Raw genomic sequence first — 15,216 nt, 5'->3', positions numbered from 1 at the left:
GGAAGATTGCACAGACCTTCCCGGCTTTCCTGGCTGCAGCTCAATGAGCATCAGCTTCTCCATGGAGTGGCCACAGCACCAAACCTGTCTGAGCTCCAGGAGCGTTCGGACAGCGCTCCCAGGGACGGGCTGGCATTGTCGGGGTGTCTGTGCAGGGCAGGAGTTGGACTCGATCATATCTGTGGGGTCCTTCCAAATCACCATATACTGATAATTGTCCGCTGACCAAACATTAACAGGAGGCGCTTGGCAACTACAAAAAAAAGATCAGAATAAACATTATTCTATTCCAGCCCACCATGCAAGTGCACTATGAAAGCAGCACTGGGAAAGCCCTGTTGGCTCAGCGCCGTGCCCGGCTCTGCCCCGGCCGTGCCCGGCTCTGCCCTGGCCGTGCCCGGCGCTCCCGCGGCACCGGCGCGTCCCCGCCCCGCGGAGCCGGGGCCGGGCCCGGGGCGGGGCGGCGCGGCCGGGCCGGGCAGGAAGATGGCGAACGTGCAGCTGGAGTTCCAGGCCAGCGCGGGTGAGGCGGACCCGCAGAGCCGCCCGCTGCTCGTGCTGGGGCAGCTGCACAACCTGCACCGCCTGCCCTGGGCGCAGCTGCGGGGGAAGCTGCAGCCGCGGGTCACCGAAGAGGTGAGGCCGCGCCGCGGGTCCGCGCCCCCTCAGAGCCCGGCAGCGCCCGCGGGGCCCCCGCGCCGCCTGCCCGCCCGGCCCGGCGGCCTCGTGGTGCGGCGGCCGCCCCGGCCCGCGGGGGCTGCGCTGCCCCGGCCCTGGGCCCGGCCCTGAGCGCCGCTGTGCCCCGGGGACCTCCGCACCGGGCCGGGCCGAGCCTGTTGCTGCGCCGGGGCCGCCCGGGCAGCCGCTCCCGCAGCCCCTGTGCCCACCCCGGCCGGGGAAAGGCGCTTTGCCCTCTCTGAGGGGACGGGGGGCGGCTGCAGTGAGCGCTGAGAGCCCCCTCCCCGCCCGCAGCCACTGCGGTGGGAGCTGCGGACCTGTTTGTTTAGTGGTGGTAATGGCTTGTGGTAGAATGATAAACGTTTTGCATTGCGGCTTTTTAGGTCGCTAGATATTTGGCAGGGGTTGTTATACGGGGCTCCCCAGTCTCTTAAGACAATATTTACCCTTCTTGGTTTTATTTGTTTTTAATTAAATTGCTATGTGAAATAATAATTCAGAGCTACTAAATCAGTCCTTCTATTTATCACTAGAAAAACTGTTTCAAGTTAAGAAAGCTCTGAACCAGCCTGTGCACTAAACAGTGTGGTTTTAGATTGTAATTCATATGGCTTAAAGGAGATGCTTGTAATGGAAAGTACATTTCTGTTTTCTGGTTAATGAACAGGTTTGTCAAATTTCCTGTTTCTTTTCACTCCAGAGGTTCTTGTGCACAATTTCTTTGTTTCCAACACCTAAGCCCCTGTCATTAAAAATTGCCTAAATACAGCAGCAGTGAGGTGGGAAAGAAAGTCTGGCACAGTTCTTTGTCTTTAAATCCTTCGTTTCTCCCCAGATCTGGCAGTCTGCTCTGAGCACTCTGAATCCCAACCCCACGGACAGCTGTCCCCTGTACCTGAACTATGCCACGGTGGCCGCGCTGCCGTCCAGGGTCAGCCGGCACAACAGCCCGTCCGCAGCGCAGTTCATCACCCGCCTGGTCAGGAACTGCCTGCCAGGAGGGGTCAACAGATGCATTGTTGTAAGTGGCTCTTCAAATGCTTCTGGTAAAATGTCTAGCGAGTGTTTTCTCGACTTTTCCGGGTTGTAGCTGTCTCCAAGGAGACTGGAGGTGGACAAGTTTGACTGATATAATTACACTGACATGAGTGGTTTTGCACTGACATGTAGGCAAGACCTGACTGTAATGGCTTGTGCATGCTCAAGCACATTAGGAGGAAGAAATTAAATCTGGATTCCTATGGAACATCTTCAACGTGGAATGCCCATGCAAAGTGAACCATTAGTGGCTTTTTCTGAGCTAGGATTTGGGATGTCAGCACATGCTTCAGGAGACTGATGTAGCCTAAGTGGAGAGTGTTATGTCTGTATCACAGAACCCATGAGAGGTGCCTTGCTTGTGTTGTTCAGTGAGTTTTAAAAGTCTTGATGCAAATAATGCTCCAATGTGAGTCCTTTGCAGCACTAGCTCTTGGACTTCTTTGGTCATCTTCTCTATGAGCCTGATGAATTTATTTGTTTCTGTGGGTTCTCCAATTAATATCAGATTTGTGGATTGTTGGAGGAGACTCATACAGTCAGTGTCAGTGAATAAATTTAATTGTACTCTTCATTTGGACAACTTACTTGTAAGAGTAATAACTCTACCTAATTTTTACCCTTTCAAAATGTTCAACTAAAACTGCTGTCCATTGGTAATTTCTATAATGAACTTAAGAAAAATAAACTACGTGTTAGCAAACTTTTGGGTTAACATTAGCCACATTGTCATACAATTCCTGCTTTCACATTCTCATATGATTTCTTTGTTATATTTGTTTTGAGCAGATATTGGTGATTCCCATGACTTTTTTTAGTCCTGCTCTGTGTTAATTGCACTGGTGTAATTACAGCAGTCCAGCTCCCTTATAAGGATGAACTAATTCCAGCAGTGTAATTCATTTCCATATGGGAAATGAACTGGACCAGTTCACTGGGATACTTTCACGCTGCCTCCCTGTCCATGCAAAACATGATGAATGAGCTTGTCTTGACTCAGGGTTCAGTTATTTCCCACCCACCTCATTTTTTCCCCCTCTTCCCCAGTAGTACCCCAAGTAACAGATCCTTTTAAGTGCATCCTTCCCCACCTGGTGTGTGACATATTTTGCTGCTGGCTGCTGTTCCAGATGGTGTGTGAGCGCTCTGAAGTCTTCGCCTCCGCCTGTGCCCTGGCCAGGGCCTTCCCCCTGTTCACACATCGGTCCAGCGCCTCCAGACGCACAGAGAAGAAAACTGTCACAGTGGAATTCTTCCTGGTTGGCCAAAACAATGGACCAATGGAATTGGCAACACTTAAAGTAAGATTTTGGGGGTTTTCTGTCATCTTTTCCTTCAGTTTGCTGCATGTGCAAATGGATCTGTCTCCAGCTGCCTCTGGAATAAGTGTTGTGTAATTATCTTAGCTCAAGGTTCCTTGAAGTTGATCAGTTCACAGCATCTGTGACTAGAAATACTGAACATATTACTGCAGCAGATGCTCAGGATGTTACTCAGAATTTAGATTTCAGGGATGGAAAACACCAAACAAACAGCACAGAGAAAATGTCTCTTCTCTGTGTATCACAGATGCAAGCTCTGTTTTTAGCCTTTAATATTACACTGCTTTTAGTGTGTGGGCTTCTTACTTTTTTCTACCCAGGCAAAAGCTGTGTGTGACTGTGCAGGTGAACATCACAGTGAAGCCACTAAAAGTCTCTTAACAGGGATCACATATGGCCTCTGCTATTTCTGTCTGGTGTACCTCTTTGGCTGAGTTTTTCTGGCAGAACTGTGGCCAGAAACAAGACACTAAGAAACAAAACAGCTTGGAGCTGTACATGACAGTGAAATATATCCAAGTCATCTTCCAATGGCAGAAAATCAAAGACTGTTTCCCTTGTTTAACTGTTACAGAGAGGAAACTCCACATCAGGTAACTGTTGGCATGCCAGGACATTCCTCTTCAAGATCCATAAACTTAAAAGCTATTCCAAGGCTTGCTGTTAATCTGTTAGGGAACTCCCTGTTCAGTGATCCGGGCTCTGTGCTTCAGTACAGATGGATACTTCCTTAGCTGACCAGTCAGTGAGGTTACAGAAATCCCTTAAAACTTTTGGCAATGGATTTGACAAAGGATATGGTGTTGCTTCATTTGCAATTCCCAGAATTACAGTTTTAGGGTATTTTTTTTTCAGTGTCTTTTCCTCTGTGCTCGGTCCTTACTCCATGAACTGATTTGGCCCCAGAAAATGGTGCCAGCCCAGTTTTCAGCAAAGTGGCAAAGACAGGCATGCTGAGAGTACAACTCTTGATCACTCCATTTTTCCATGCCCCAAATCAGAAAAAGCATAGCTGCTGTCAAAAATAGTTCCTTCAGATAGGTAGATTCCAAACCACTTGGGTTATTTTTAGCTTAAAAACAAAGCTGCAATTATTTCTACCTCCTGTTTTTCCCCTTGATGTCAATGCCAAAAATATTACTGGCTTCTTCTTAGCTGAGTTTGCACCCCTTAAATTCAACCAGCACCAGACAGCTAATGCAGAGCATGGAAGAGGCATGTGGTAGGATGTTTTTATCTAAACCTCTCCCTTGGCATATTGTATTTTACACCTACTGCATTGTACAGGGTATTTTATGGTGAGGACTAGCAGGGATTGTCAGAGCTTTACAAGGCACTTATTAAAGGCTGCCATTATCCAGGTTCTCTGGAGCACTCTGGAAACACAAACACAGGCACAGCTTATTTCTGGAAGTCATGCTGCTCCCCTGGGGCTTGGCCTTGGGGTTAGAGCACCTCCTTTTACCTGCATGGGCCTAACAGGGAATAGCCCAGACAGAGCTTGGCTCCTGAGGAGGTCCTTACCCCTTTAGGGACAGTAAAGCAATCAGAAGTAATTGCAGGGAATTGGGAACCATTCCAAAGCAAGCCAAGGTTTAGGAGTGTGCTGGGATACAAATGTATGGAGTCCTTAGGCTGGTCTGGCCAAGCTAAACTTCAGATGCCTCAGCATGAGTGTCCAACACCTCAGATTCCTGTGAAACCCATCTTGACTCACCCCAGTGCTGTGTGTGGTCCTCAGTGTAGTGTGTCTACTGGAGAGCTTGCACAAAGTTTCCTTCCCCCAGGTCTTACAGCTTCAAGTTGTTAGTTCATGGGAGTTAAAAGTTGAAGCTTCGTGTCTGGTGTCTTCATGGTCTTTTTTTTGCCAGGAGAATCCTTCTGATCTAGGGGAACAGCCTTGGCTGCTTGACCATTTTGATTCTGTCCCCTCTTGATAAGATAAGTTTTTGCTCAGTCCAGGTGAGGGTCAGTCCATTTTGCCACAGAAATCAGGAAACAGTGCATGCTGTACACAAACATGAAATATTCCAGTTTGCCCATTGGCCTGCCATATAGGACACAGTCACAGCAGTAATCTTTATTGCCCTCAGCCACTCTGCCTGCCCTGTACAAACTCTGCAGTTTCCCATGTTGCAGATTACACAATCTCTGCAGGTTTCCAGCCCTGGCAGCCCGTAAGCTCATTGTGACTTCCTGAATTAGCTGCCTCTTATCTTTCATTCCTCCACCTCACATTGCCTCCTTGGTCTCCCTTTCATAACGGAGAAAGATACTAATTTTGCAACACCAGTGTGCTGGGTAAAGGAGTACAGTTGCTTAGAAATTCAAGCACATAGAAAAATAAGTCGGACACGTAGAAAAACTAATGGTTAGCTTGGCTGACATTGTTTAACTGTGCAGTGCCTATGGTGATGGCAGTTAAGCATTAACATGCTCCAGAGGAGCCACACATCTGCAGAGGGATAAATGCAAAGCTGTGCCAAAGGCCAGCCCCTTCCCAGGTGTCCTCCCTTGTGTTTGCAGTGCCTGGCCAGTGCCACCGAAGGGGTCCGGCTGGCCGCGCGCATCGTGGACACCCCGTGCAACGAGATGAACACTGACAACTTCCTGGAGGTTGGTGATGCACCTGATGAGTGAGAATTGCTAATTGGAAGTCTAGACTGCAGTAATCAAACCCGAGTGTTGCTGTCTCTCAGTGAAAGCTGAGTGTCAGCAGTGGGAAGAAAATCAAACCAGGGGTGCTCAGGCTCTTCCTTTGGCCTTTCACGTTCTGTGGAGCTGTGCAAAGTTGGAAGGAGGCAGAGTTTACAGCTTGAAGTTGGGCACTAGGAAGCTGAAAAAATGAGTTCTTCATTTGGTCATGGCACTGGATTCTTGTCTTAAACCTGATGGGGACCAGAGTTACTGAAATTAAGGGACAGTTGACATATTTTCAAATGAGCTTCATCATAAAGATCTGGAAAGCTGTTGAGAATTAAATTATTTCTGTCCTATTACATCATGATCCAATAGAGTGAACAGTTGTCCTTTACCTCAGAAGATTTCTTTTACTGGCAGAGCCTAAAGGTCAAATTTATATTTCATGCCATAGTAAGTCAAGGATGTGTCAGTGGAATTAGGCCATTGGAAAGGCAGCACCACTCCCAAAATTGTGAATGTTTGTATGTGTCTGCATGCAAAAATCACAAAAACTCCTCTAACCTGGGTACTCATTTGTGTGGAAAGGCACAAATGTGTCCTGATGATTGAGTGACAATGTCCTTTTTTCTGAATTATTAAGGAAATCAAAAAAGTTGGTAAGGATCTTGGGATTACTCCTACCATTATCCGAGATGAGGAGCTGAAAGAGAGAGGCTTTGGAGGTAACTCTTGTTGAGTATTCCACTTTTTTCATAACAGATAACTTTTTTTTTTTGCCATCTCCATTGTAATGTTTCATTTGCACATTTTTGAAACTGTTTTGTTGCCCATAGTATTCCAAGAAAATACCCACAGGGGCTCCCTGCAGTCTTCCTTCCCCACAGGTTCATTTCTCTGTTTTCCAGGTATCTATGGAGTTGGAAAGGCAGCTCTGCATCCTCCAGCCCTGGCAGTTCTCAGTCACACTCCAGATGGTGCCACACAGACCATTGCCTGGGTGGGCAAAGGTATTGTGTATGACACTGGAGGACTCAGCATCAAGGGAAAGGTACAGAAGCATTTGTTCTGCTGCTGTCTGTGCTTACACTGTTGTTTTGTGATGAAAGTAGTTCAGATAATGTCTGTAGGAAACAAAAGTACCTTTTTATTGAGTTAAATGCTTGATCTGTTGTCATCCATATGGACACAAACTATCAGGGGAGAAGACCAAATGGGCTTCAAGGACCACTACAGAACAATTCAATAGCAACATGATATTTTGCCTTTTAAATATTGCCTTCTGAAAGGCATAAGGTAGGAACAAAGATGTTTAATTTCTGGTTTCAAAGACAGAAACAAAACACCTTGGAGTTTGGCTCAGCATGAAACTTATACACAAAGTTTTTCTTTTTACTTTCCTAAGTTTAGCAGCCCAGGTTTAGTATTTTTCAGTTCCAAGACCAGATCCACCAATAAGCAGAGGCTCATGTTCCTTGTTTGCGTTGTTGACAGCTGAGCGCTGTCAAAACCAGAGCCTCAGAAGCATCAGAAACACTGGTTCTAGCAGGCATTCATGTGAAATTCTCTTTCAAAGACAAAAAAAATTTCTATGGTTCTGTTTAAACAGACTACTATGCCTGGAATGAAACGAGACTGTGGTGGAGCAGCTGCTATTTTGGGTGCCTTCAAAGCCACTGTAAAGCAAGTAAGTAAAATGTGTTAATTGATATCATGTATCCCAGCACTGCCAAGGAGCTTGGATATATTCCCAGAGACAGAAGCCTGTCTAATCCTGAAGTTCTGACCTGCCACTGCTCTTAGTGAGCTTGAGCCACTCTGCTCTTTCTGCTATTCCAGGAAAATATTTCACGTCTTTACTGGGATCTTGAGAATTGTGAGAAATTCCTTGAGTGCTGTTTTTTTTTAAGGATCTTCCTTGAATTTCAGGGTTTGTTCTGTGGACTGAGTGGTTTCTAGTTCCTTGAATCAGGTCTATACTTGAGTTATCCAGTGCTGATTTTGTTTAAGCTGTGGGATTTGGGGCAGCTGTTGTCACCTTAGCGAAGAAGGGGATGAGTGACTTTGGGATATGAAGTCTTTCTATATTCCAAATCCTGTGCCAGGTCTAATATTAACCTAGTGGGGAAATAGCAGCTCTAGTGTCATCAGGAGCTCCTTGTTGGTTTGCTTCTGTGGTCAGAAAGTAGTGGGGGAGCTGAGAAGAAGCCAGGTATTGAAATATGAAGAATTACAAATACTCCTATTGCGCTTCAACTATGCAAACTGGGGAAAAGTGGCTGCTGCCAATAAAACTCTGCCCTCTCCACAAATCCAGTGACTGAGTCTTGCTGACAGAGCAGCTATTGCCTCCAAGGAGTATCCAAAGTTCAAAACATATTTACTGCTGCAGATTAATGCATAGATCTGATGGATGCTTTGTCCAGGGGCTGATCAGTGCCAAATTCCCATTTCTCAATAGTCTAGCTCTGTGCCTTGGCCCTAACAGCATGTTTGATGTGGAAAGATTGTGAACTTCACAGTTGTCTGCTGAGAATTAAAATTGAAAACAGATTTGTGAGCTGTATCTCAGGCAGAATAAGTACCTTGCATAACTAAATCCTTCAGAAAGTTATGTCAGAGGTCTGCAAGTGACAAGAGCTTGATTGCAGTGCTTTGGGAAACTTTGGGATAGCCATGGATGTGGAACATCCTTTCAGTGGTTCAGTCCTTGTTTCCAGAGTAGTTTTGTGTGTGATTGTCTGCACTGAGAGAAGTTCCATTCACAGTCACAGTAGATGTGAGCACAAGTGATCTGTCAGTTCATACACAGTTACTGCAACAGTGAATAAACTGCCAGTGATGTGTTTGGACAAACTAAGCCCAGAGAAATCTTTATATGCCTTTATATGTAAAAACAAAAGAATGAACTCACTGCTAAATTTTACAGTCTTGTGTGAGAAGACCTGTAAATGACATCCCTGCAGAAAATGTGTTCAGAGAGGCAGTGGGAAGAATTTGTTGTTAGTGTTTCAAGGCTTCACTTATTTTTTTAATGCTTTTAAGAATAAAAGAAAGATAGAAGAGGTTTCACTGAGCTGTGCTTTGTCACAGAGACTGAAGTGGGAAATGTGTGTTGGATAGAAAGCTCATTGGGAGGAGGGGTAGAGGTTATTTTCCATCTTCATAAAATACCTGGCTGCATGCTGTTCAACAGTTACACAACATGTTTTTAAAAGGCTTTGGATGGCAAAATTAAACAAGTGATTTTTCCTAGAAAGGTGCATTTCCTCCATTGTGAGCTTTCCAACACAAGGGAGACGAGAAAAACATTGACCTAAATTTTTGATTTCTTTCTTGTTAACATGATCCTGCATGTTAGCATAGTGAATCCTGCTTTTGAAGAGCTGCAGGCAGAATGAGGTTCAGGAAAAGGTACCTGATACTGGAAATAGATTTTCACTTTTTGACAGTAGATTAATAACATGTCTCTCTTGGAGGAGAAAACTCCAGTGCAGTGCAGTGGGACTCTGTGAATAGTTGGGTCATGGAAGGAAGGTCCATCTCCAGCAATGCTGTTTGTCCACCAGCTGGGCTAGAAACTGGAATTACTTTATGGCTTCTAAATGCTGCCCATTATTTTGAAAGGTTTTGATTGATGCCTTTGCCCTTCAGACTTCAGAACATGAGCTGATTCAGCAAGCCCAGATTTCTTCAGCCACAGACCTTTATCAAGAGATTAAGAATAAAACTGGCCCAGGTTTTCCCCCAGAATTTGCTGCTGTTAAGGTTAACTATCCCAGTTAAGGAGGAACAATGTTTTCATTTGTTAAATGCTGCTGACTCCCTGTCTGTTCCTAGAATCCCTCCACACAATACAACTGATGTATAAATAACAGAATCATCATCCATTTTAAAATACCATCCATAACCACATAAGCACTTGACTTTAAATCAAAATTAGAGCATTATGAGATAAACCAGAAGAGAGGAGGCTAAGGGAAAAAAACAAAACAGGTTAAAAATGCTGTGTTCCTCCCAGTAAGAACAACACATTTAAGAACTAACACCCACCCACCTGTCCTAAAACCAGATTTCCTTTGAAAATTGTAGCATTGCTGTCAAGAAGTCTTAATCCCTCAGTGACTTCAGTCCCAATAAATCAGCTTGATGTGAGTCAAAAGCCATTTCTTCCCTCTGGTTCTTACAGGGGTTTAAGGACAATCTTCATGCTGTTTTTTGTCTGGCTGAGAACGCAGTGGGACCACGTGCAACGAGACCTGATGACATTCATGTTCTTTACTCTGGAAAGTAAGAGTGTATCTATCCCTTTTCCATAAACAGAACAAACATAATTTTTGTGTTAATTTGAGAGCCATGCAGATTGTGAGGCTGTCCCTAAATCAGCTTCCCTAAATATTGGTAATTGCATTCCAGACATCCATAGTAGTGAGTTTTAAGTGTACTTAGATTTTCCTGTGGGTATATAAATATACATAAAAATACATGTATATCATGAGCTGCACTTGCCTTAAAGCCCTCAGATTTACATGGTTTTGTAGTAGAACCAGTTTTCTGTGTCCCTCTGCAGCTGCACTGTGTGGCAAAGCAGCAAAGACAGGGCATCAGAATCTCTTTTAAGGACAGATGTTACGTCTTTGGCAGTAATTTGTAGAATCCCAACAAGGTATCACACAGGTTCAACAGGCAGAGCCTGCCACAGAACTGTCATTTCCCTTTTCCTTGTGTGCTCTGTCTGGGTGCTTGGAGCTGGGGAATAGCAGCCCCACAGACTTGCAGGGTCAAATAAGAGAAGCACATGAGGCCTGAGGCTGCTCTCTCAAGTATTCTAGTCCAGACAGGTGAGTCCTGACTTCCAGCCTGAAGCTCTCCAGTCTGACATGCCCTCTCTTCCTCCCAGAACTGTGGAAATCAATAACACTGATGCAGAAGGTCGCCTGATCCTGGCTGATGGAGTCGCTTACGCCTGCAAAGACCTTGGAGCTGATATCATTCTGGATATGGCCACTCTTACTGGAGCTCAGGTACAACACTTTACATTTATAACTCAGTTTCTTTTCTGTTCTTTATGCAACTTTTTTGCTTTTGCATACTTAAATTAAAAGTAGTATTCTGGTGACATCAGCAGCTGATGGAAGCAGGCCAGTACTCCATGTTTGCATGTTTGCAATTCAATTTATAATTACCAGAACTGATTTGTTAATAGTGATCAGGATTTTCTTGTCCATGAAATGGCTTTTATTTCAAGTCACACACAGAGTGATACAAGGCCATAAATTTAACACTATTATTTTCTAGCACCTCTTCCTATTTTATACAAGGTTATATTGATGAGCAGTGGTGGAAGGTGACTTCTTCCTGAGTTTGTCCTTTACCTCACCAGGGAATTGCTACAGGAAAATACCATGCTGCTGTTCTTACCAATAATGAAGAATGGGAAAAGGCTTGTGTTAAAGCTGGCAGGAACTGTGGAGACTTGGTCCATCCTCTGGTGTACTGCCCTGAGCTCCACTTCAGTGAATTTACCTCTGCTGTAGCTGATATGAAGAACTCTGTAGCAGTAAGAGTTATTTTTTCTTTTAAATTTCTCTGTTACATAAAGATGTGTGTTTTCTAGACAACAAGCTGTCCTGCTGAAAGCTCTTCATGGGGGCACCTTTTATAAATGGTCCATATTATCCTGGTCTTCAGTGTCTTTCACCTGGGGCTCTGCAGACTGTCTTTAGTGTCAGGTTTAAACAGGGTGAGCTGCTGCAAAGGTATCTTTGGGCTGTTTGCCTTTTAAGCATGGCTCTGAATGAATGCTGAATTCCTGGATGGAGCCCTTTTAGGAAATCAAGATGGACATTCCTCAGATCATACATCACCAGCAGAGGAAGTAGCTGGGAGTGCAGAAACCAGGAAACTGAGGACGGAGGCCTCGGAATTGCTGCAGCTGCTTTTACTGCAGCTGCTTTTGCTGCATTTGAGAGTTCCAGTGTGCAGTGTGAGGTTCCAAAACCTCTACAGAAAGGAGTGTGGGCAGAAGAGGAATTAAGCAGGGCCACACTGCTGCTAGGAACTAAGTCAAGGGTTTACAGTAAAGTTGGTTTATAAGACTGTTTCAGGGCCATTCATTAAGCTGTAACTGCCTTTCCTCTATGCAGGACATTTACATTTTCTTTGCTTGTGAGACCAGCTCTATTTTTATTGCTCCCACAGGACCGAGACAATACCCCAAGTTCCTGTGCTGGGCTCTTCATTGCCTCTCACATCGGCTTCGACTGGCCTGGGGTGTGGGTGCACATCGACATCGCTGCTCCTGTGCATGCTGTGAGTGTTCCTGCCCCTCCCTGGGCACACAGGCTGGGGAAACACACCTGCTGCTGCCTGCAGGGGCTCTGGAGTGTGTCCATTCAGTTCAGAGGGACAGAAATAGGTGGAGAAGGGTCCTTTAGAAAAGCACTGACTCGTCTCCATTGTGAGTTTCTTGGTTTGGTAGTTTCATCTGTTCATATTTTTCATTTTGGTTTTAAAATATTCTAGCAGCCACTTTAATCAGTGACATCTTTATCATTGTGAGCATTGACAACTTGCCTGGTCTCTGCTCATGGCAATAATCCCAGCCTTCCATTTTCAACCATGTTGTTTTAAGATGATTGACCAGAATTGATCATCCTTCCAAAAATACGTTCCCTCTTGGAGATTTTCTCTCCTCCTTTTGGTGGAACATGTGTATATTCTTTTCTCTTTCCTAAAAACCAAGCCAATTCACTCCACTTGCTTCTGGTTTTTTTAAACCAGTTTATTCAGCTCGTATTCCAAATCCGTGCTCAGGCTGGGTGGGAGATCCCCTGCCCTGAACAATGCTGGCCACTCTCCACCCACAAGTCAGTGGGAGCTCAGTTCTCATGTGTTGGTTTAATCCAGCTGGGCCAGATTCCAGTGGCAGGGAGGACACAGCAGCACAGAGCAGGGGTTGGCTGTGGCTGCTGACCACCACAGCTCTCGTTGGATGAGCAGCCAAATTAAAACTAATCCAAATCCTACAAGTGTGAACTGTGAGGTTTTGGTTTTGTTCTAGGGCGAGCGAGCTACTGGCTATGGCGTGGCTTTGTTGCTGTCCCTGTTTGGAGGGGCCTCTGAAGACCCTTTGCTAAACCTGGTGTCTCCCCTGGGGTGCAGTGGGGACTCTCCCCCCGAGGAGATGGAGAGGGACTCCAAGAGACGGCGCCTGGTTTGACACGGCCGCAGCCCTGCCAGGGTGTGGGGTTACCTCACTTTGCACTGATCTGTTCTCAAGCAATGAAATGTCACATGTCAGAAATTGCCTTTTTTTTTTTTTTTTTTTTTTTTTACTATCATGATAAGATTTATTACTTGTTTCTGATAAAAACAGCCTGATGTATTGTTTAGTTTGTTTTGGGTTTTTTTTTTAAATTATTGGTGCACACAGTTGATGAACAATATCAGTGGTGCAGAGTCCAGGCTCAACTAATTATATCAGGAAGAGGCCACGTCCTCCTCTGAGCTCCTCACAAAACCTAACCAAGTGCATTAATGCATGAGAAGCTCTCTCTAGTCTGAACAAGCAACTGCAGCTATTGCTTACAAAGTCTGAATTACTTATTATATGTGAGGTTTTATCAGACATTTCTGCAGGCCCCACTACATCTCAGAACACAGGACGAGGAAAAAAAACTCTGTAGACTTGGCTTATTCAGAGACAATTTAGCTTAGCAGCAAAGGAGATGTAATGAGAAAAGGCCTATAGTTTTAATAAGGTGCTGTTTCCGCATGTTTTAATGTTCTTCTGACCAGTAAAATCAGCAAGAAGGGTTCAGAACATATCTCTATGTAATTGTTTCACATACAAATTACAGAATGTATTCATGTTAAATGAGGAAAACAATAGAGGGACTGTGATTGAGTAAAATCGGTTTACAAAGCAGAGTGGCTTCTTGCCACTTAATAAATTTATTATTATTAAAGAAGCTTACATATCCCATGTGGTGTTTTCTGGTGTTATTTACATTTCTGAGAACACTGAGTGCTCCAAAACTTTGTGTACAACATCATTACCCTGTTCACATTCCTTTTCCCAGTACTCAGACAAAGCTGAGAGGAACAGCTTGCAGCAAGTGCTTTGGGACAGTTCTGCAGAACTTTCTGATTCATTTCATTTGATTCAGCAGCAGTCAGGGATGCTCAGTGTGAGCTGCTCTACAAGCCACAGGGAGCTTCCAGGCACTGGCTTGGCTGGGACACCCATGGGAAGTGACTGGTCCCAGTTGATGTCATGGCAGTGACCGGGCTGGGAGCAGAGACACCAAATCCCTGTCCTGGGGCCCCAGGATCAGCCTTTGGAAACATTTCCTGGCTCCAGCAGCGTCAGTGGTGAGAAATCCCCCCCAGCACCCCCCTGGCTGTTTTGCAGATCAACTCAACCTGAGCTGTGAGGGGTTGTCCCTTTCCCTGTGGAGGGCATCTCTGGAGAACTGGTGTTGGTTTTACCTGGAGTTCCAACACTGAGGAACACCAAGAGTCTTTTTGATTAAAAACTTCTTGGAAAGCGTAATGCAGAAGGGAGAGGGAATGTGTTTCATTCTGATTGTGTGGCCCTATTTGGTAGGCAAAATGTAACTTAAAAAAAAAAAAAACAACAAAGCCACAACCCCAGATCTTCTTGACTTCTGTATTTGATTTTCCCTTGCTGTTCTGGCTCCCTGGTCCACTTGAATTTTAAGAGATCTGTATCTGAATGAGTTCTGCCTTTGGTCATTCTTTACACTTGGTATAAAGCACTACCTGGTACCAAGAGCTGCTGTGGGAAATGTGTTGATGAAGTTACTCTTATTACAGACTCAGCATTGAAGCAAATAGCAACATGTTCTAATTTCAATGCTCTGAGATCATCTTCAATCTCCATTTCACAGAAGAATTCTTCAAAATAATTCTAATTTTGAAATGTAGTATTTTGCCAGATTTTTACATAAAAAGTAGCCTGTGGCTTTGTGGTACAAGGCTCAATTCTGATGTTATTCACTGAATGATAGCAGAGAAGTTTGATTGTGATGGCTCATTATCATACTCTTCAGTTTTGCCATGTCTCAAGGCATAATTCTGTTGGATTTAATTTGGAAGGCACTTAATAGAATCCATTTTTAAAACTAAGTACCTCATATTAAAGAAATCTATTAAGAAAAACCTGAAAAGCAAATTAGATGTTTGTGAAATCAAAACCTGAAAACCAGCTGAAGTTTGCTAAAGGACAATAAAATAAATTAATTCAACACCTAATAATAAAAAAATCAGAGATACAAAATAAAAAACGAGGCTCTTTCTTTCAAATCCATTATAAAATCTCTTGCTATTCCTCATGTACATTATTATTTCCTTCTGTTTTGATAAAAGGTCTATTCTCCAGAGCACAAGCTTTGGACCTACACAATACAGTGATTTGTGAGCTGTATTTGCCAAATAAATGATTCTTTTTCCTCTGTGTTTCACAGAGCTTGCACTGGGATCATTCCCATGGAGCTCACAATGTTTCTTAACC

General features: G+C 44.5%; 1 protein-coding gene across 1 annotated transcript; it reads left to right on the top strand.

Moving 5' to 3' along the window:
• Positions 1 to 447: 447 nt before the first annotated feature.
• On the top strand, positions 448 to 13,665 carry NPEPL1 (aminopeptidase like 1). The gene is made up of 12 exons (XM_015647835.1): positions 448 to 636; positions 1,514 to 1,699; positions 2,847 to 3,017; positions 5,565 to 5,654; positions 6,322 to 6,403; positions 6,587 to 6,729; positions 7,288 to 7,365; positions 9,868 to 9,968; positions 10,579 to 10,702; positions 11,062 to 11,238; positions 11,880 to 11,990; positions 12,742 to 13,665. Exons 1-12 carry the CDS (start codon positions 487 to 489, stop codon positions 12,898 to 12,900), a joined length of 1,572 nt encoding a protein of 523 aa, XP_015503321.1. The 5' UTR covers positions 448 to 486; the 3' UTR covers positions 12,901 to 13,665.
• The last annotated feature ends 1,551 nt before the right edge of the window (positions 13,666 to 15,216 follow it).

The sequence above is a fragment of the Parus major genome, chromosome 20 (assembly GCF_001522545.3).
Source record: "Parus major isolate Abel chromosome 20, Parus_major1.1, whole genome shotgun sequence".
NCBI lineage: Eukaryota > Metazoa > Chordata > Aves > Passeriformes > Paridae > Parus > Parus major.
This window is presented reverse-complemented; position numbering and strand designations above follow the sequence as displayed.